The sequence below is a fragment of the Manacus candei genome, unplaced genomic scaffold (assembly GCF_025592945.1).
Source record: "Manacus candei isolate 608988 ecotype Guabito, Panama unplaced genomic scaffold, ASM2559294v1 h1tg000078l, whole genome shotgun sequence".
Classification (NCBI taxonomy): domain Eukaryota; kingdom Metazoa; phylum Chordata; class Aves; order Passeriformes; family Pipridae; genus Manacus; species Manacus candei.
Window position 1 is genome coordinate 2593583 of NW_026138126.1, and position 19603 is coordinate 2613185.

Sequence of the window (19603 nt, forward strand, 5' to 3'; positions counted from 1 at the left end):
TGGGACCTTGACACACTTGGTGTGGGTGTCCCCCCGTGCCAGGGGCTGAGGCAACGCAAATTCTGGGTGTGTTTGCGAAGGCAGAAGCTCAGGTTTTGGCTCGTGGAGGGAGCCCACACCACACACAGGTCGTGCTCCATCACTGTCTGTACCTCAGTCTAAGGGCTCCACAGGGGGGTGGGAGGGGATGCCCCCCCTCACCCCGTTGTCACTGCGTCTCTGGCTGGGGGTCTTGGGGGCTGAGCAGCCTGTGCTCCCGGGGGCAGGAGGACCAGGCTCTGGTGGTGCTGCCAGGCAGCAGGCAAGGTGAGGGGGGACACAGTGGCCCCTTGCTCTGCTTTCCTCCCTTGGCAGCAGGAGCAGTGGTGCTGGGATGCAAGGGCTGGGCTGGGCTGCATGGTGGAGGCAGGGTCTTCCTCACAGCAGCCGGGCCCTCGCTGCCCTGTCCCTGCCTGTCCTCACCTGGCTCCAGCCTGGCAAAGCCCAGCAGCTTCCCCAGCCGTGGTCCTGCCCCTTTTTGGTCTCACCTGGCTGAGAGGTACCCCCGTCACCTTGGTTCACCTCCATCCTGGACTTGCTGCCCTGCAGCTCCTGCCTGGGCTCGAGTTGGGCTGTGGGGACAAACAGCCACCCATAAGGTCCCCCCATAGCGAGGAGGGGGCGGTGGAGCCCCTGCCCAGCCCGGCAGTGTCCCTGGTGCCCCGTGCCCTGCAGCAGGGCTGGGGGCCGTGCCTGGCTCCCTGGGGGGCTGTGGGTGGGTGCCCACGTGGGCACCCCGTGGCAGCTGCACACCCACACGCCCCACAACAGGAAGGAAGGCGGAGGGAAGCAGAAGTGCTGTGCTGCAGCGCGGGGGCCGGGGCAGATTTTGGGCTGAGCCCTCGTTTCCTCTGCGTGGGGCTGGGTGCACACCCTCGGAGCTGCTGAGACTCATCCGGCTGTACCACGCGGTGAGTGCCCGTCCCGCCGGGCCTGTCCTGTGCCCTGCCCTCCCCTCACCACCTCCAGCGTGTCCAGCCCCCCAAGTCCGGCAGAAGGTGAGCAGAGGGAGCACCTGGATCCCTGCCCTCCGCCTTGGAGCCCCCTGCTTGGGTGAGTGTCACTCAGCTGCCCTGGGCAGCTCAGTCCTGGGGACAAGTGCTCCTCTGGGGCAGGTTGTTGGGGAGGGACCTGAGGGGAGGAGGAAGGAGCTGTTCCCTGGGTGCTGCCCCTGTCCACGTGATTCGTGCCATGCTCCCCTTGTTGTCAAAACCTTTCCCAGGTCAGGGCAAGCTAAGATGGGTCGCAGCCCCAGGACCCCCGCATACGCTCCCCTGACCCCTCCACAGCCCCTCTTGGTGGCCTGGAAAGGTTTGTGCTGGCTCTGGAGCCACCACACAGAGGACTCGTGCCAACGAGGGGACTGCTGCTGTCCCACTGGGGCCTCTGCTAGGGGGAGAGGTGCCCCTGGGCCCCATTCTCTGTGGTCCCTGAAGGGACAGGGAAGGTGAAAGGGGACATCCCCTCTTTCCAGTTCTGTGGACCCCAATTCCATGAAGTCCCTTTCTTGGGACTGGGTTAAAATGCCCTGGCTCCTTGCCTGAGGCTGGGGGGTGAGTGGGGTTCCCCAGGGTGCTGTCACAGCTCACGGAGGGAGAGTGTGTGACATTCCTGACTGGCTGCCGGTGGCCAGATCCAGCAGCACTACCCAGCCGGTTCCCAGCACCTCCCCAGGCTCCTGCTAGGAGGGGACCTGACGCTGGTGAGCTCATGCTGGTGCTCTCCCTGCTGAGGCACACTGTGCCCGGTGGTGTCCAGTGGGACCCTGTCACCCTGTGACTCACTGACGGCTCGTCCCCTCGGTGTCCCCAGCAGGGATGGGGGACTGGAGCGTGCCCATCGGCGCCCTGGGCGAGGAGGTGGTGGCCCGGCTGTGTGAGCTCCTGGATAACGCGGGCCGGGGCTGGCGCAAGCTGGCTGAGCTGGCCGGGGCTGAGAAACGCTTCAAGTGCAGGTAGGGCTGGGGGGGCATCGCCGGGGGCTGTCCCCGACCGGGTGACAAAACGCCGGTGGGCACAGCCCTGCCGTGGGCCGGGCGAGGGGCGCGTGGGTCCCCAGAGCCATCCCCTGGGCAGGGGACACGGCCGAGAGCCCTGGCGGGGGCCCGCCCGCCCCGGGAGGGAGGGGGCACTGACGGCCGCGGGCGCTCGCAGCGCGGAGGAGCTGGAGATGTGCTCGCTGAAGGTGCTGGAGCCCCGCGGCAGCCCCACGCAGTGCCTGCTGCAGCTCCTGGCCGAGCGCGACTGCACCCTCAAGTACCTGCTGGGCTGCCTGGAGCAGATGGGGCACACAAAGGCCTGCCGGGTCCTCAGCACTGCCGGTACGGACGGGCAGCGGGAACCGCGGGGCTGGAGGGGCCACCGGGGACGGGGCTCAGCGGGAGGAAGCGGATGAGGTGAAGGGCAGCTCTTCCTTGTTGGGGCTGTGCTGTGGTAGAGGGATCCTGGGTGGGTGGGGTGGGGTGGGATGGATGCAGCAGGGTGAGGCAGGATGGGATGTGGTCTGATGGGATGGGGGACAGGCTGAGATGGGGTCAGATGGGATGGGATGGAACAGGTTTGGACAGCATGGGATGGGATGAGATAGGATAGGATGGAGCAGAGCGGGGTGGGATAGACTGGAACAGGATAAAATGGGTGAGGTGGGATGGCACTGAATGTACCAATGGGACAAGATAGGATGAGATGGTTGAGACAGGACAGAGGATGTGATAGGATGGGCTGGGCTCGGCTGGGCTTGGGCAGGCTGTTGGGGGGGGATGGGAAAGGGTACAATGGGACAGGATAGGATGGGACTGAATGGGATGGGATGGTGTGGAACAGTGCTCTCCTCTCCTGCAGTCCAGGACATGATCCGCATCACGGTGCAGCCGGAGTCACAGGTGGTGGCAGAGGGGACACGAGTGTCCCTGACCTGCTGTGCCACCGGCCCGCCGGGGCTCATGTACCAGTGGTTCTGTGGGAAACGGGAGGTGAGGCCCCGCTGTGCCATGTGGAGCAGGACCCCCGTGCCCTGCGTCCTGTGGACCCCCGTCCACAGCGAGGGCACCCACACAGGTAAGAGGGAGCCCCTGACTCTTTGGCCACCTCCTGTCTTGTAGGTGCCTGGAGCCACGTCCCCGGAGCTGGTGATCGACACGGCCGCCCCGCCGGGCCAGCCCGAGTGGTACATCTGCCGGGTGAACTGTGGGGCCACCTTCGCCTTCTCCAGGTGGGCCCATGTCCAGGTGGAGAAGAGCAGCAGCCCCAGCTCAGGTGGGCTCCTAGATCTGCGTCCCTGGCTGGCATCCATGCAGCACCGCTGGCCCTGTGGGGACAGGGATGGATCCTGAGGGGCACTGCTTGCCCTGTCAGTCACTGGCTCAGCCACAAGGGTCTCTCGGCTTGCTGGGGTCACAGTGCCCACAGAGGAGCCACATGCCCTGTGTCTTCCTCTTGCACAATGCCTCATGCTACCCCTGGGTGCCAGGGCCTATGAGTGAGGAACTTGGGGCCTGGAGCAGCTCTGCTGAGCGCTGCCATGGCTGGGTGCTGAATTTGCCACCCTGTCCCTTCCCCAGCCAGTGGCTACTGCCCGAGCATGGCAGGGCTGCAGATCCTGCGGCAGCCACGGCCGTGCCGCCTGGCCGAGGGGGACACGCTGGCACTGGAGTGCAGAGCCATCGGCAACCCCCCGCCCCAGTACCAGTGGTTCAGGAACAGACGTCCTGTGGAGGGGGCTCAGGCACCTCAGCTCCAGGTATGGTGGGTCCCCTGGCACAGCACAGTGTTGGCACAGTGTGGCACGGCATGGCACAGTGTGGCACAGTGCAGTGTGGTCCAACACACCACCCCAGCCTCCCGCTCTGTCCCACTGGCAGGTGAAGCTGGTGACAACGGCCGAGCGGGGCAGCTACTGCTGCCGAGTGTTCAACCTGTTCCATGAGGTGTGGAGCCAGGAGGTAGATGTGGAGATTGGTGAGGGCCCCGGACAAACCTCTGTGACTCTCTCCCTGCATGGGGTGTCCTGACCCTGCCCTGCTCCCCATTAAGCCCTCATGGCTGCTCTGCAGTTTTGGGGGGCTGCAGCCCATGCTGGGAGGTGCTGCCATGCATAGGATCCCTGACCCCCCCTTTGCCACAGGCCCACGGCTCTTCACCTCTGGAGGCTCCTGGCAGGAAGGGGATGGAGGTAGGTGTGGGCAGAGAGAGCAGGTCCGTGCTGCTCTGCCCACCACGCTCCCCTGGCACTGGAGGGCCCTGGCACTGTGTTTCTCTCTTCACAGGCTCCCCAGAGTGTGGCAATCCCGGCCAGTTGTATGGTAAGAGCCTGCCAAGGAGGGGGTGGTGGCCCTGGGAGGCTCTGACTGTCCCCAGTGTCACCACTGTCACCCCAGGAGGCTTTGCTCGGCCAGGGGTTCTTTGGGTGCAGCACACTGGGAGAGCAAAGCAGCACCCCAGCCTTAACCAAGAGAGTGGATCAGCACTCTAACTCCCAACCCAAATCCCTAACCCCAACCTCCAACCCTACCCCCACGGTTCAGGGATCAGCGAGGCAGGGACACCACAGGGCACTTCAATACCCAGGGACAGTGATGCTGGTCACAGTGTTGGGTGTCACCTCTGTGGGCTGAATGGTAGTGGGGACAGCAGAAGCATCCCACCCCTTTCTCAAGACCTCCCTCTCCCACCCTTGCAGCCACGGACAAAGTGGCGCTGCTGATCGGCAACATGCACTACCTGCACCACAAGCAGCTGCAGGCGCCCATGGTGGACGTTCATGCCCTCAGTGCCCTCCTCCGCCAGCTCGACTTCAAGGTGGTCTCGCTGCTGGACCTGTGCAAGGCTGAGATGCAGATGGCTGTCAACGAGTTCCTCCTCCTCCTCGACAAGGGTGTCTACGGTGGGACAGCACCCGCCAGGGCAGCTCCAGCCTGGGGGATCTGGGGGGTTCTGTGCTGGTGGAGGGACTGAGCAAGAAGGAGGGTGCTGGCAGGTCCAGGGATGTCACCACGTCACCTGCCCTCCATTCCCCCTGGCAGGTTTGCTCTACTACGCCGGGCACGGCTATGAAAATTTTGGCAACAGCTTCATGGTGCCCATCGACGCGCCCAGCGCCTACACGTCGGCGCACTGCCTGTGCGTGCAGCGGGTGCTGCGGGCGATGCAGGAGCGCCGCACCGGCCTCAACACCTTCCTGCTCGACATGTGCCGCAAGAGGTGACCCAGCCCTGCCACCCCCCAGGGACACACCTGCTCGGGGACATCCCAGCACAGGGACCCATGGGTGCTGGCTCCTGAGGGAGCGGTGCAGGGCACTCCTGGGGGCCTGCCTAAACCCATTGTCTTTGTCTAAATGCCCCAGAACATCACTGCCCCTCTGAGCTGGCAAACACCATGATGGGTGGGCAGAGGGGCACAGGGCAGCCCCTGGGCTCTCAGGTGCCTTGGGGTGGGCTTTGGAGGGGGCAGTTCTGGCAGTTCCTGGCTCTACCCAGCATCATTCTCTTGCAGGAACCTCAACGACGATGTCATCCCGCAGGTCGGGGCGCTGGAGGTCACGGCCAATATCGTCTTTGGCTATGCCACGTGGGTCCCTCCTGCCATCTCCCCAGTGTGGGCAGCGGGGCTGAGTCTCCCTTCCTGGCTCAGAGTGGGGCAGGGGCTCAGCTCCCCTGCCTGTGTCTCTCCCCCCTCCTTGTATCCCTCTGCTCAATGCTGGAGGTGGTAGGCAAACAGCAGCCCTGAGTCCCTCACAGGGCAGGAAGGTGTCCATGGCACTGCTCAGCTTTGGGCAGCCCCCGAGGGCATGAAGCCCTGAGGCTCCTCTGGAGCACAGGGATTTGGGCTGGTGAGGCTTTAAGCACCCAGGATCCAGCCATGGCTCCCACCTGTCCCTGGCACGGTGGCCAGATGGTGAGATGGGAACAGGAGCCAGAGGTGCCCACCTCTGGCTTCCCCAGGACTGTCGTCCTGTTGGGGGCCAGTTCCTGGGGAAGTGCCAGAGCCCACGATGCAGCCGACTGCTGCACATCCCTGCAGGTGTGCGGATGCCGAAGCCTATGAGCTGAGCCAGGGCGAGCTCTCCAACGGCATCTTCGTCACCTTCCTCAAGCGCTGGCTGCTGGAGGACGAGAAGATCACGGTGCTGCTGGACAAGGTGGCCGAGGGTGAGTGGGGAGTAGTGGGGTACAGTGATCCCCTGGTGGCCCCTGCTGACCCCCTGTGCCACGGCAGACATGGGCACGCTGGAGATCACGCGGGGCCGGCAGGCGCTGGAGCTTCGCAGCAACCTCTCGGAGAGACGAGCTCTGACGGACCCCATCCGCCCCCCGGGCCGGGACGAGACCTCTGCCAGGAACCTGCAGTGGGCCAAGGCTCATGGTGAGTCACAGCCACCCCGTCCAGAGCTGGCACGTGGAGCAGGGACAGCCCGAGGTGCAGGGAGAGGCTGCAGGCAGCACCCGCCAGGTTCCTCCCAGCTGGAGGAGAAGGTGGCACAGAACCACCAGCCTGGAGGCAGGACCACCATGTCAGCATCCCTGCTCTGGGGTGACCCAACAGTCTCCTCTCCTGTGGGTACAGCTCCAGCCCATAGGCCCTGCAGGTCCCAGCCCTGCTGTCCCTGTCCCCTCCCCAGTGCTGCCGGAGAGCCGCCACCTCCGCTTCGACTGCGGCGTCACCGTCCAGCTGGGCTTCGCCGCCGAGTTCTCCAACATCATGATCATCTACACGCGGGTGGTGGCCGCCCCCACGGACATCACCAAGTGCGAGGCCAGGCTCACTGACATCCCTGAGGTGGGATGGGGCTGCCAAAGCCACACCAGAGTGGTTGCTGGGGAACGGGGCTGGGGCACTCGTGGTGGTTTCCATGTGGATGCCGCCCGTGGCAGGAGCTGGATGTGGACCTCAAGTGCACCAACAAGGAGAGCCCGGAGGAGGTGGGCAGCCCCCTGGCACCTGTCTGGAGCCTCGGCTGCCCCTCCTGCTGCCTCTACAGCCGGATCTGTGGCTTGCAGAAGCTGCGGGTAAGGGGCGGGGGCCAGTGTCAGGGGCATAATGTGGCCACGGCCGTGCCAGGACATGTGCCCACGGTGCCGGTGCCCCTGCAGCAGGAGCTGGCCTTCACCGTGTGCCTGCAGTACCGCTACCGGGGCATGGACGACTTCGTGGAGGAGCGGCAGCGGGTGAGCGTGGGGCGGCCGCTCATCGCCAAGCTCAACCTGCAGCGGGCGGCCTCGCCCCCCCCGCCCCGCAGCCCCCTCTCCTCCTCCCCCCCCGGGAGCTGGGGGGCAACGGGCAGCTCGTGGGTCAACACCCCTGAGGAGAACCTGAGCCCTGACGTCCCCAGCTCCCACGCCCTGTAGAGGGACAGCGCGGCCCCCCCTTGTCACCGCAGTTCCCTGGAGCCACATCTGTCCTGCTGGGGGGCCGGGGATGGAGGGGGCGGAGGGGACGTGCACAGAGGTGGGTGTTGGGAGGGGCTGAGCCCCATCCTGGCCTGTGCCAGGGGGTGTGGGGCTTGCAGTGCAGCACAGCTGGGACTGCTGGCCCCAGCCCCACATCCCCTGGCATGGCAGTGCCAGCCCCATGTGCCCGGGTATGGCAGTGCTGGCCCCACATCCCTGGGCAGTGCCAGCCCCACAGTGCCAGGCCACCAGCGAGCAGCCCCGGGGGCAGAGTGCCCAGAGCCCACGGCTCAGCGAGCGCGAGGCGTCGCACTGGGGCAGGGCTGGGTTCGTTCAGGCCTGGGAGAAATAGAGAGAAATAAGCAGCTTAGGGGGCAAATCCCACGGGAGGAGATTAGAGGCGGGGGAGCAGGAGGGCTCCTGCTCTGCCACGAGGGACTGGGAGCACCCCCCAGTGCCCCCAGAGCTGCCCGTAGCACTTAGTCCCCCCAGGAAGACCCCAGGCACCAGCCCCATCTTGACAGTGAGTGATTTCAGGACAGGATTGGGATCTAAGGGGGAAAAAAAATGCCTTTTGCTTGGATTTTTCCCAAACGCAGCCCCACATACCGTGGAGGGCTCCAGTGGGTCTCCACCAGGAAGAACACCAATAAAAGTGGGCTGGGCAGGAGGCTCGGCGCTCCTGCCCCTGCCTTGCTTCGAAATGGCATTTTTGGGGTCAGAAATCTTGCCTGTTCCTGCAGGAGGTGCAGAGCAGCCACCGGGCGCACCCACGGGAGGGCACGCGGGGAACCAAAAGCGAAGGCGCCCCGCCACCCCCCCCGCCACCCTGTGCCGGGCACACCGGTGCCACCTCATGCGGATTAGCTCATTTAAATAACCCACGCAGCCCCCCAGCCCCGAGGAGCCGGGGAGGCGCATCCTCGTCCCGGGGCCCCTCCGCGCCCTCGCCCTCGGGCGGCGGTTGCGGGGCCGGGCTGGGGGAGCACCCTCGCCCCAATTAGGCTCCGATCAAACGAGCCGGGGGTGCGGCGCTCCCGCTCCCCGCGCCAGCCGGCCTTTGTTGGCGCTCGGGAGGCCGAGGGGTGCCCCGGGCTGGCGCCAGCCTCGGCAATTATGTCATGTGAAAAGCGCAGCCCCCATTGAGCGCGTCCCGTCCCCCGGATCAAACCCCATTACTTCCGCAGCCGTTGCTTCATTATCTGCCGGCCGGAGCCCGGCTCTGCCGGGGCGCTTCACCCCATTAGCTGGGCTGGGGGGCCGGGGAGCATCGATTATGCGTTTAATGGGTTGTTAAAGGTTTAATTGTCGCTAACGAAACAGACGAGCAGCAGCAGCCGGGGGACGGGGCACAAGGAAAAGGGTCTCGCCGGGGTCAGTGCCTCGCCTGGCCCGCTGGCATCCCGGCCAGACCCGCCTGACCCCGGGGCTCTGGGGACGTCACAGTCCGGCCCCGGGGGTCTTGGATCGGGGTGAGACCCCCGGGGGGGTGGTGAGAGGGACGGCGGGCGGGCGTGCTGGCACCGAGTGGGGTCTGGGACACGGGGACACGCGGGGCCGGGACTGCCCCAGCACAGCCCCGGCTGGAGGCTGCCGTCGGGTCCGAAGCAGGAAGATTTCTGGGGAAACATCTTGTTTCAGTGTGGGGAAGGAGAAGGTTGGCCCTCATCTGGCTTCCCCAGGGACCCGGGGGCTCCTGCTCACCCAGGGCTGAGCCCACCTCTCTTGCTGTCCCAGCTGTGTTCAGCACCTCAAAGCCACTGTGGGCTCAGCCGTGCACTGGGGGCCTGCTGGCCCTTGCTGCCAGTGAGGTGACACTGGCTGTGCCTTGAGCTCTGGTGGGTGGGAAGGCAGGGTCCCCCTGGAGCTGGGGACCTCTGGGGAAGTGGCACCTTGTCACCACCACCAGCTCCCATCTGGCAGGAGCCACTGGTAGGGGGTAAGGTTGGCACACCCTGACATCCCTGCTGCAGAGACCCCAGGGCTCCCAGCTGGCCCCCTCCCCTTGCCAGCCCTGGCCGTGGGCCACAAGGGTCCCACTGCCACCCATCCTCCCACCAGCACAATTCTGGCAGCTCTGTGCCACTGGCACCTCTGGGGAGTGTTAGGGCAGGGGGGCGGTGGGCACAGCCCCCAAGGGATGGTCGAGAAGGTGACCTGTGATGAGCCATCGAGGCCACAGTGCAGCCAAGCTGATCCCAGCCCACAACCAGGGCTGGACTGAGTCACCCACCCCTGGACCCAGCCCTGCACACGGCATCCCGAGGGAGCGGGGCAGGAGGGTGCCCAGGGATGGTGCTCCCATGCCCTCCAATAAAATTCCTTCCCAGCAGAGGCCTGACAGCCCCGCTGTGCTAACGAGGGCACCGTGCCCAACTCCAGCATGCGGCAGCCGTTCATCTTATCTCTTTACTCACGATACAACCGTCCTCCTGGTGCCGGCGCATCGCCCGGCACGATCGGCGCCGTGCCCCGATGCAGCTAAAACGTCCCCCCAAGTACTCCCTACGAAACTAGAGCTTTTCTGTTCAGTTTTGTTTAAATCTGCAGCATTAAAAAAAAAAATTAATAATAACAGGAAGGGGAAGGGGTGTGAGGAAAGGAGGTGTCCGACCAGGGGGTGGTGCGTGGCCTGGTGGCACGGTGGGATGCCTGAGCCTCGGCCAGATCCTCAGCCAGTGCTGGTGCCACAGCGAGGCAAACGGGCTCCCCCAGGGTGCTCCCCTGCAGCAGGGTCCTGCCAGCACCTGACCGGCTTCCCTGCCTGCACTGCCAGTGCTGGCTCAGCAGGGGAAGACACAGCCTGGCATTCCTGCCCAGCACCAGCTTTGGTCCTGCTGAGCACCCACTGTCCTCCCTCACCTGCCCCAGGGCTGAGCCGGCACCGGGGCCAGGAGCCGGGGCCGGGGGGGCCGGAGGGGCCAGAGGGGAACGTTCATCAAATGGGCTGCCAGGTCTTGTCGATGGTCTGAATGTGCTCCTTGGCTTTCATGCGGAGCGAGGCGATGCTGGAGCTCCTCTGGTCCACCTCCTCCAGCGGGTACTTGTCCACAAAGGGGGTGCCGCACTGGTAGGGCGCGGGGGCCATGGGCTGCATGCCCTGCGCCATCGGTGCGGGGGTGTTGAGGAAGGAGTGCCCCCCGTAGGGGGGCTGCAGGGCCTGGGGGGCTCCCATGAAGCCGGGGATGCTGTGGACTGTGGTGGCGCTGGAGATGGGGGATGTCAGCCACGGGTCGAGCGGGAGGGAGTTGCTCATGGGCCCCACGTTGGGGGTCATGGGGGGCCGGTTGAAGGAGAGCACGGGGGTGTCGTGGAGCTTCATGGAGCTGGCCTCCATCTTCTCCTGCCGCCTCCACTTGGCTCGTCGGTTCTGGAACCAGACCTGCAGGGTGAGAGCCAGGGTGAGCTCCACCGTGCCCAGCTGGTCCCTTGCAGTGTGCCCCACATGCTGTACCCCATGCTCTGCCCCACAGGGAGTGCTTCAGCATCATGTGTGGGGTACCCCATTGCACATGGGCTGCCCTCCAGAGCTCCGGCAATCCCGGCACACCACACACCTCTGCCAAAGCTCTCCCACAAGCCCCAGAGACCAAGGACATCTCTGAGGTACAGAAAGCAAGAGGCATCAGCACACAGCCCCTACTCTCACTGCTCCATGGAAATGTGCACCCTGGCCCTGCAGACACCCAGCAGCCCTCAGGGTAGTGTTATCCGACCTTCCCAACCCCTGGCTCAAAGCTTCTAGACGTTAAAATGCCATAGTTACACCAAAATCCAGCAGGAACGACAGGGACCAGTGAGCCAAATCCAGCAGTGACATCTGGCCCTGTGGGAACAGCTCATTGGAGTGCTGGTCCCCATGTCCCCAGAGCAGCACAGGGTCTGCTGTGAGAGGCAAAGGGGGAGGAAAGATGAACAGCTGGGTGGGGAAGGGGATGGGGCACGAGTCTGATGAGGAGCAGCTGAGGGAGCTGGGGGAGCTCAGCCTGGAGAAAAGGAGGCTCAGGAGGGACCTTCTCACTCTCCACAACTCCCTGACAGGAGGGTGGAGCCAGGTGGGGGTCGGGCAGGACAAGAGGACAGGACAAGAGGAAACGGCCTCAAGCTGCGCCAGGAGAGTTTTTGGTTGGATATCAGGAGAAACTTATTCCCCAAAAGTGTTGTCCAGGGCTGGCACAGGGTGACCAGGGCAGTTGGTGGAGTCACCAGCCCTGGAGGGATTTAAAAGCCGTGTGGATCTGGCTCTTGGGGACATGGGTGGCCTTGGGGCCATGGGGACAGTGGTGGCCTTGGCCGTGCTGGAGGAACAGTTGGCTCGATGGTCTTGGAGGGCTTTTCCAACCTGAGTGATTCTGTGATTCTATGAAACTGGTCATTGCTCAGAGAGCTCAGCAGAGGTATCCTTATAGTCTGGACACCCCCAAAAAAAGGCTGCCTTGTCTTAGACTGGGGATGAGGCCTGGGGATCTCAGTTCGTCTGTGCGGGGGTTACTGCTTTGCTTTGCAGGGGTTTTGTCTCCTTCAGCACACTGGCCCTTTCCCTCTCCCTGATCTCACCATGTCAGTCCAGGGATGGTGGGGACCATACTGGTGGAACCCTGGGCTCTTCTCAGGCCGTGCTGTTCCCCCATGAGCCTTTTCCTGCAGCCCAAGGAGCGAGACCTCCCCAGCCCCACTGCCCCCCCTGCTCCAACAAGCTTATAACCCCCAAATCTGTGAGGATCTTGTGCTTTCCCAGCCTGAAAGACCTGGGAGTGGCCTCAATCAGCCGAGGTTTGGCTGCTTTCCCACGTGAACAGCAGGAGGGATGGGAGCAGCCCACACCAGAAGGGGAAAAAACAATCTCTAAAAACCATCTCCCTGCCCAAACGGAGGCTGTGGCCTGTGGGCCAGACTGGGACCCCACAGGCCAAACTGGGACCCCATGGGGGAAACAGGCTCAGCCATCAAACCCTTTCCCTGGCTTTGTCAGGAGCAGCTCTGCAGAGGTTGCTGCACCCACCTCGAGCAGTGGGGAGACTGAGGCCCGGAGGGAGGTGGCGGCGGTGGGGCCGAGAGCGGAGCGGAGCTCTCCAGCACCGGGGGTCCCTCTGACCCGGCCCAGGGACAGGCCCGGGGGGCTGGGGCCACGGGTGCCCTCCCTACCTGCACGCGGACCTCTGGCAGGTTGACCTTCATGGCCAGCTCCTCGCGGCTGTACACGTCGGGGTAGTGGGACTTCTCGAAGGCGCGTTCCAGCTCGTGCAGCTGGTACGTGGTGAACGTGGTGCGGTTCCGCCGGTGCTTCTTCTTGGGCTGCTCCTCCTCGGCGGAGGCGGGCGGGGTGCCCTCGCTGTCCCCCGGCTTCCGCAGCTCGCCCAGGTCCCCCTCGCACTTATTCAGGAACATGGTGGCACCTGGGGGGGGACTGCGGGGGTCAGTGGGGCTGGGGGGCCGTCGGACCCCCCCGCGGACCCCCAGTACGGGGACAGATGGACAAGTGGATGGAGGGAAAGGAGGGTGGGGCGGCCCCAGGAACAGGTTATGCAAAGGAATAATCCTCTCTGCCACTGCGTTATCCCAGGGCTGTGGTGTCCTGGGGACTGACCCAGGGTCCTGGAGATGGACACCCTGGGCACCCTGCACTTGGCTCTGCTCTCAGGTGCCACCAGAACAATGCACCTGTCGGTGCTGAAAGTCAAATTTCCCCTGAAGTGGAGGATTTTATGAAAGAACCACGATTGAGAGCCAACCCGAGCTCCCCCTGTCCCGCCCTGGAGGGGACCAAGTCCCTCCTTCCAGACCAGCTCCTCTCCTCCAGCCTCTCCCACGGGGAAGGCTGGCCCTGGAGCGCTGGAGGACCCAGCGTCAGTCCCCAGGCACTGCAGGAGTGACCCGGCGCCGTCCCCCGGCTAATAACCGTTTTGGTGACGCTTATAAGCATTTTCAACCCTTGCAACGTTTCATCTTTAAGCTTTTTATCCGGCATCTGAAATCTTCCTGCAGTATTTGCTGGGGATTAAGGGTCTCTTTCCACCGGGAGGATGTCGGCAGACATGGAAATGGGACGGAAAGCCGTAATCCTGGGGCGAGGGGAAGGAGCTGCATCGCCCCGACCCGCCAGCAAAGAGCTGGTTGATGCCCGAATGGGAGTGGGGAGGGAAAAGGAGCATCAGTTCGTGCTGGGAGGGTGTAAATAGGGGTCCCAGAGGGCGGCGGGCAGGGGGTGGGTGCTGTGTGTTGCTCAGGCTGGGCACACGGGGGGTGTCTGTGTGGGGAGTGCCCTGTGAGCAGTGTGACCACAGCGTGTCTGTGCCCGTGCCGGGGTGGGTGTGGGGTGTGACCCACCCACAGGGCGTGTGTGGGGTGCTCAGGGGTGCTTGGAGCGAGGGGCAGGTGTGTGAGAGGGTGTGCGTTCGGTGGGCTGAGCGTGGCAGGGAATGTGTGAAGCACGTGCCCGGTGTGGGTGTGCCCGGTGTGGGTGTGCCCGGTGTGGGTGTGCCCGTGCGGGGCTGGGTGTGTGTGTGGGGTGGTTTGTGCCATGTGCTGCCCCGTGCAGTGCCGGGGGCAGTGCCCGCCTGCCGTGCCCGCAGCACACACAGAGCGGGGTCTGCACGGGCAGGACACGGGGCACGGTGTGGGTGTGTGTGTGTGTGTGTGCACGGGAGGGCAGAGCGTGTGGGGTGTGTAGGGTGTGCACAGCGAGTGGGGTGTGTGGGGTGTGCACAGCGAGTGGGCACAGGAGCTGTGGGCAGACGGGGTGTGTGCAGTGAGTGTGCAGGGCACGCTGCACGTGCAGGGTGTGCAGAGTGTGAGCAGTGTGGGCAGTGTGAGCAGTCTGTGTGCAATCTGTGCAGTGGGTGTGCAGCCTGTGCCATGGCTATGACAGTGTGTGTGTGCAGTGTGTGTGTGTGTTCAGTGTGTGCCATGGCTGTGACAGTGTGTGTGTGCAGTGTGTGTGTGTGTGTTCAGCGTGTGCCATGGCTGTGACAGTGTGTGTGCAGTGTATGTGTGTTCATGGCTATGACTGTGTGTGTGCAGTGTATGTGCAGTGGGTGTGCAGCCTGTACCATGGTTATGACAGTGTGTGTGCAGTGTGTGTGTGTGTTCAGTGTGTGCCATGGCTATGATAGTGTGTGTGCAGTGTGTAGTGTGTGCGTGCAGCCTGTGCAGTCTGTGCAGTGTGTGTGTGCAGTGTGTGTGCAGTGTGTGTGCAGTCTGTGCAGTCTGTGCAGTGTGTGTGTAGCCTGTGCAGCCTGTGCCGTGCAGGTTATTTGCAGTGTGCGTTGCACACCCAGCATGTGCCACACACACACCCACACCCACACCCACACACCCACACACACACAGGGCCTGGGTGCAGCGTGGGTGGTGTGTGTGCAGTGTGAGTGCAGCACAGCAGGTGTGCCTTTAGGGCCCCCCCAGATGCCCCACAGCCCTTCTTGGGGTGTCTGTGGCCTTGGGGGATTCACCCAGCTCTGGCTCTGGCCCCGCAGTCTCAGGGTGCCCCAGGGGAGCTGCTAATCAGGCCAGAGGTGCTGGCTGCTGCACCCTGGGGTGCCCCAAGGCAGGGCTGAGGGGGTGCTGGGTGGGGCAGGGACCCTGTGGTCACTGTGTGAGTGTTGGGGTGTGTTCTGGGTCAGGGGACACGGGGGGGACGGGGTGCCCCACTGCCATCCCGCTCTCACTCACCCGCTTCTCATTTGCGCAGCTCCACACCTGCAAGGGAAGGAGAGGGGGGGGGTGAGCACCCAGAGCACCCAGAGCCCCCAGAGCCCTGCCTGGGGCACAGACCCTCCGAGGGACACAGCACCCCATCAGAATGCCCTGCCTGCCCTGCCCAGCCAGGTCCCGTGGGGCAATGGGGGTGGAGCTGGGGCTGGAGGGGGCTGAGAGGAGTTGGGGCAATGGGAATGGGTGAGATGGGCATGGAGGGGATGGGCGAGAGAGTCTGGAGGGGGCTGGGGACAAGATGGGGCAAGTGGGAGGAGAGAAGAGGTGGGGGATGGTGGGGGGACAGGGGCAAGATGCAGGGGTGGAGGTCAGAGCAGGGCTGGGGGCAGCCCCATGGTCCCCACATCCCGACCCCATCGGAAAGCAAAGGAGGCCAAAACTCCCCAGGGAGCAGCAAACCCCATCCTGGGAGCAGGAATGAGCCAAGGAGAGCAAAATAATGGAGCAGGAGTGACCTGGCAGGGGGGCAGCAGCACCGGACCCTGCGGGGTTGGGGGTGAGGGCTGGACCCCCCACCCCAATCTGCCCTGGCCTGGCCAGGGGCACAGAAGTCCCTGGAAGGGGAAGGGGGTCCCTGACAGGGTCGGACTGGGGGTGTCAACACCAACCACCCTGCATTCCCCATCCTCCAGGGACTGGCCTCGGGAGCCCCAGGCCTTCACCGCCAGTGTTTTGGGAATCCTGCCTGAAAATGGGCCCTGCTGAGCTGGGTCAGGGGGAGCTGCTGGACTGCCAGCTCCCAAAGGACATCCTCCTGCAGCCCCTGTCATCCTGCCAGCAGTTTTGGGGTTTAAGCCCTTAAGCTGTAAAACTGTGCTGGGAACCAGAAGGACCCCACACCTCCGGAGGGTTCTTCTCCCCATCTCCTCAATGCCCCAACCCATGGTTTTCCTGTGGGGGCTGCCAGCCAGGGGGAGGGGACAGCTGCTGTTACAGACACCCAAAAAGGCAACAGAAACTACGTCGAGCCCTGGTCGAAGTGGGTAAAAAACTCACTTCCTCAGTACTGCAAAGCAGCAGAGCATCAGCAAGGACAAGTGGCCTTCCCTGGCAGCAGGGATGCAGAGGACACGGCCCCGGGACAGCCCCAGCTTCCACTGGGACCCCTTTCTTTGCCTTTAGGAGCCCATCTGGGTGCCAGGATTTGGCTCCCTGGGCTCAGGCTGCCTGGGACGGGTGGTGGGAGCGTGGGTGGCTCCTGCCCCTGGCCCCACGTAAATCGGGGCGAGTGACGCTGACTGGTGCCTGCACCCTCTCCCAAGCCCCCAGGGAAGGGTGCCAGCCCCGTCCCCAACCCCGGGCACACCCTGGGGACACCCCCTCCCTTCCTCAGCATCCTCCCTTGGCGCTTCGTCCCGAATTGGAATAAAACGGCGTTACCTGCTGGGCCCAACTCGGCTTTTCCAGGAGTATTTAACTTTGCCAGTCCCTCCCGGGAACCAAACAAGCGGCTCAACCTCACCAATCTCGCAGCTTTGGCCGCCAAAGTTGCCTCTAGTCTTCTTATTTGTCACAGAACCGCCGTGCTAAGGCTCGGGAGAATCTTTATTTAGTGTTGCAGATGTCACCAAGGCACCGCAGATTGGAAATGAGTCCAAAGGATTAAGACGAGGTTATTAATTGGAGGCCTTCCCCTTTAAGAATGATTGACAGTTACTTTCTGGACAAGTAATTGCTCTAAATGTCCCCCCAGCACGGGTCCGGGGGGGCAGCGGCGGACAAAGCCCCGAACTGCCTTCCCCACTCGGATTGTCTCCCCACAAAGGCGTCCTGCTGGAGTTTGCCGTGTAATCCCCTCATTACGGGCGAGGAGAAAGAATTAGAAACAGGGGGAGCGGAGAAGAAAGGATGGAGGGGGAGGGGGCAGGATTTCCTTGGGCTGCCGAGGCGCTGCCCCGGGGATGGGGTCCGGGGCAGCGCCCCAAGCCCCAGAGGGATGGGGATGATGCCGCCGTGGGTGTCGTCCCCCCCGGCTGGGGAGGGTGAGGCTGGGGGTGGCCCCGTGGTGGTGGGGGTGGCCCCACCAGCTCCCAGTGATGCTGCCTGTGGAGCCCTGCCCATATGGGGAGCAGGGATGGGGATGGGTCTGGGGACAGGGATGGGGACCAGTCGTGGGGTCCAGCTGTGAGGACCCAGTGCAGAGACGTGGTCTGGGGACCTGCTCTGGGGTCTGGGTGTGGGCCCAGGTGTGGGGACCTGGTGTAGGGACCAGCCATAGGGACCAGGATCCCTGAACAGCCTTGGGGACCTGGTATGGACACCAGGCAGGGGGAACACTCATGGGGACCAGAGCAGGGGACCAGGCAGGGGGAAGAAGTGTGGGTAGAAGCCATGGGGGGCAGCCAAGGGGCAGTGCCCACGGGACCAGGTGTGGGGATGATACATGGACACAGGACTGAGCTCCAGGGTCAGGCATGGGGACACCCTATGGGGACTGACTGTGGGATGGAGCTATGGGGACCATCCCTGGGGGCTGTCCATGGGCCCTGGCCATGGAGGTGTGGGGGAAAGGCAGCCAGGCTGAGGGCTGATCACCATCTCTCCTCCCTGCTCCCACTGCTGCCCCTGGACTCCAATGGATGAGGGGAACATCATGGTGGGGGTCTGGGGTTCTCCAGGGATGATGTGTTTGGTGCTGCCCAGAACCTCCATCCCGTGGGGCAGATTTTGCCCTTTTCTTTCTTCGCTCGCTTTTACTTTCTCCCAAAAACCTCTTCCTGCCACCTGCGACCACCACGGCCCCCAGTCACGTCTCGTCTTCCTCCCACTCCCTTCCCCTCCCCACCACAGTTCCCCTTTCGGATGGCAAACGTCACTGTGGGGGTTTTGGACCCCAGCACCCTGTGCTGGGTGGCTGCTGGCCCAACACAGGTCCGAGCCCTCTCGCTGGGGCTGCTGCTGGCAGGGCCTCACAGCCCCCTCTGCATCCTGGTTTGGGTCCCAAGGCCACCTCATTGTCCCCCGTTGGGGCTGTGCAGCTTCACCTGCCCCGTCTGACACTGCTCCGGGGCGGTGTGACGCTGTCTTTGGGATGCCACTCCCCTGGGGACAGTGTGCCACCACCCCAGGGACAGGCTGGCACAGCGCCGGGGGCAGCAAGGCCCCATACAAGGAGTCCAGGGGGGCCACGGGGATGGGGTGACACCCCCACACCATACAGAGCTGCCAGGGGGTGCAGGGGAGTGCAGGGAGGTGCTGCCTCTGGGGGGCTTTGGGGACATCCCCCAGCTCATGGATGACGTGTGGGGCTGGGGCTGCAAACGGGCACCTGGACCCCACTGGCCCGGGTGCCCACAGTGGCCACTGTGAGGAGTGCAGGAGCCGTGTCTCCCACACTGGTGGCCCTCGTCAGCCTCCCCCAGGGTGCCCCCCAGTCCGGGGGGTGCAGTGAGGTCCCAGGGTGCTGGTTTTGGGGACGGGGGGCTGCCCAGTTGCCCGGCCCCGGCGCTGTGGCCCGCGGTGTTTGCCCTGCCGGCCCCGCGGCCGCCGTAAGGTGTTGGCTCGCCCGGGGGGAGGCAGCAGGCTGATTTGCCAAATGATTATAATTGCCTTTTAGGAGCAGATAGCAAATTGATTTGCTTCCTCGTCCAAGGCCCGTAATCGCTTCATCACTTTAAAATATTAATGCTATACTTCTTTGCTAGTTTCCCAATTACCCTAATTGAAGGCAAATTGGTTAAGAAGGTGCAATGCAGAGTATCAGGGGGTTTAGTTCACTCAAATGACAGTTTTAAACCTCCCTAATCCTATTAGCGCGCAAAGCTGCTAACGCTTAGAGACGCTGCGTCAGCTTACCGGGGCGGTGGGGCCGGAGGCGGGGGTCGGGCCGGGGGGCGACCGGGGGCCACCGGCCTCACGTGACCAGCTCGGCCGGGGATTTATCACTTTTTTAGTTCATTAAGAGGCCTTGGGCAGGCGGGGAGGCAGCAGGGGTGACCCAAAAGGGTGCTGAGCGGGAGGCAGGTGGCAGCGTGGGGAGGGCGGGGGGGGGCAGGACGATTAGCCAAGGAGACCTGGCGGAGGGTCCTGACCCGAATCCCAGCTGGCGCTGGGAGTCCCCACACAGCCCCACTGGGAGCACTGGGAAAGGGCTGCCCGCCAGGGCAGGATGGGGCCCTGGTGTGGAGCGAGGACTGTGGTGACAGAGTGCGCTGGGGACCTCAGTGCCACCATCCCAGCAGCTGGCACTCGGTGTGGAGCCCAGCCCTGGGGAGTGCAGGGACGTGGGGTGGGAACGGTGTTGTGCTGGGTACTGCACTGCTGCCACCCTGTCAGGGCCCTGGTGGGGGATTGGTGGGGCACCGACGGCCCCATCCCGTGTAATACAGGTGGCTTTGTCCCCGAAGGGAGATTTTAAAAGTTCTGAAGAAAGGCTGGAAGCATCAACAGTGATGGCAGGGATTGTGGGGACAGCAGGGCCACCAATCATGGGGAGGCTCCCTGGTGCCAGGCCCTGACGAGCCC

The 19603-nt window shown here is 64.0% G+C and overlaps 2 protein-coding genes and 1 long non-coding RNA gene across 5 annotated transcripts; 2 read left to right on the forward strand and 1 right to left on the reverse strand.

Annotated features, from left to right (window-relative positions):
- The first annotated feature begins 244 nt into the window (after window positions 1-244).
- LOC127481379 (mucosa-associated lymphoid tissue lymphoma translocation protein 1-like) lies at window positions 245-8065 on the forward strand. Its single transcript, XM_051810602.1, has 17 exons — window positions 245-1092; window positions 1852-1993; window positions 2193-2359; window positions 2880-3010; window positions 3140-3293; window positions 3599-3777; window positions 3899-3995; window positions 4162-4209; window positions 4304-4339; window positions 4717-4920; window positions 5060-5237; window positions 5532-5606; window positions 6060-6187; window positions 6255-6401; window positions 6658-6815; window positions 6911-7045; window positions 7130-8065. The coding sequence occupies exons 2-17, from the start codon at window positions 1857-1859 to the stop codon at window positions 7382-7384; spliced, it is 2229 nt and encodes a 742-aa protein (XP_051666562.1). The 5' UTR covers window positions 245-1092; window positions 1852-1856; the 3' UTR covers window positions 7385-8065.
- Window positions 8066-9900: 1835 nt separating this feature from the next.
- Window positions 9901-16848, reverse strand: RAX2 (retina and anterior neural fold homeobox 2). Of its 3 annotated transcripts, XM_051810766.1 has the most exons (4): window positions 16520-16848; window positions 15098-15124; window positions 12572-12822; window positions 9901-10808 (listed from the first exon to the last, which is right to left on the reverse strand). In XM_051810766.1, exons 3-4 carry the CDS (start codon window positions 12812-12814, stop codon window positions 10365-10367), a joined length of 687 nt encoding a protein of 228 aa, XP_051666726.1. In that variant the 5' UTR covers window positions 12815-12822; window positions 15098-15124; window positions 16520-16848; the 3' UTR covers window positions 9901-10364. The 3 variants fall into 3 exon arrangements, with proteins under 3 accessions (XP_051666726.1, XP_051666727.1, XP_051666725.1); XM_051810767.1 differs by lacking the exons at window positions 15098-15124; window positions 16520-16848 and adding an exon at window positions 13159-13850 and having other exon boundaries at window positions 12599-12822; XM_051810765.1 differs by lacking the exons at window positions 15098-15124; window positions 16520-16848 and adding an exon at window positions 13159-13551.
- Window positions 13908-16169, forward strand: LOC127481473 (uncharacterized). The gene is made up of 3 exons (XR_007908222.1): window positions 13908-14013; window positions 15117-15253; window positions 15772-16169. It is a non-coding gene; the product is annotated as an uncharacterized LOC127481473 (long non-coding RNA).
- Window positions 16849-19603: the final 2755 nt, after the last annotated feature.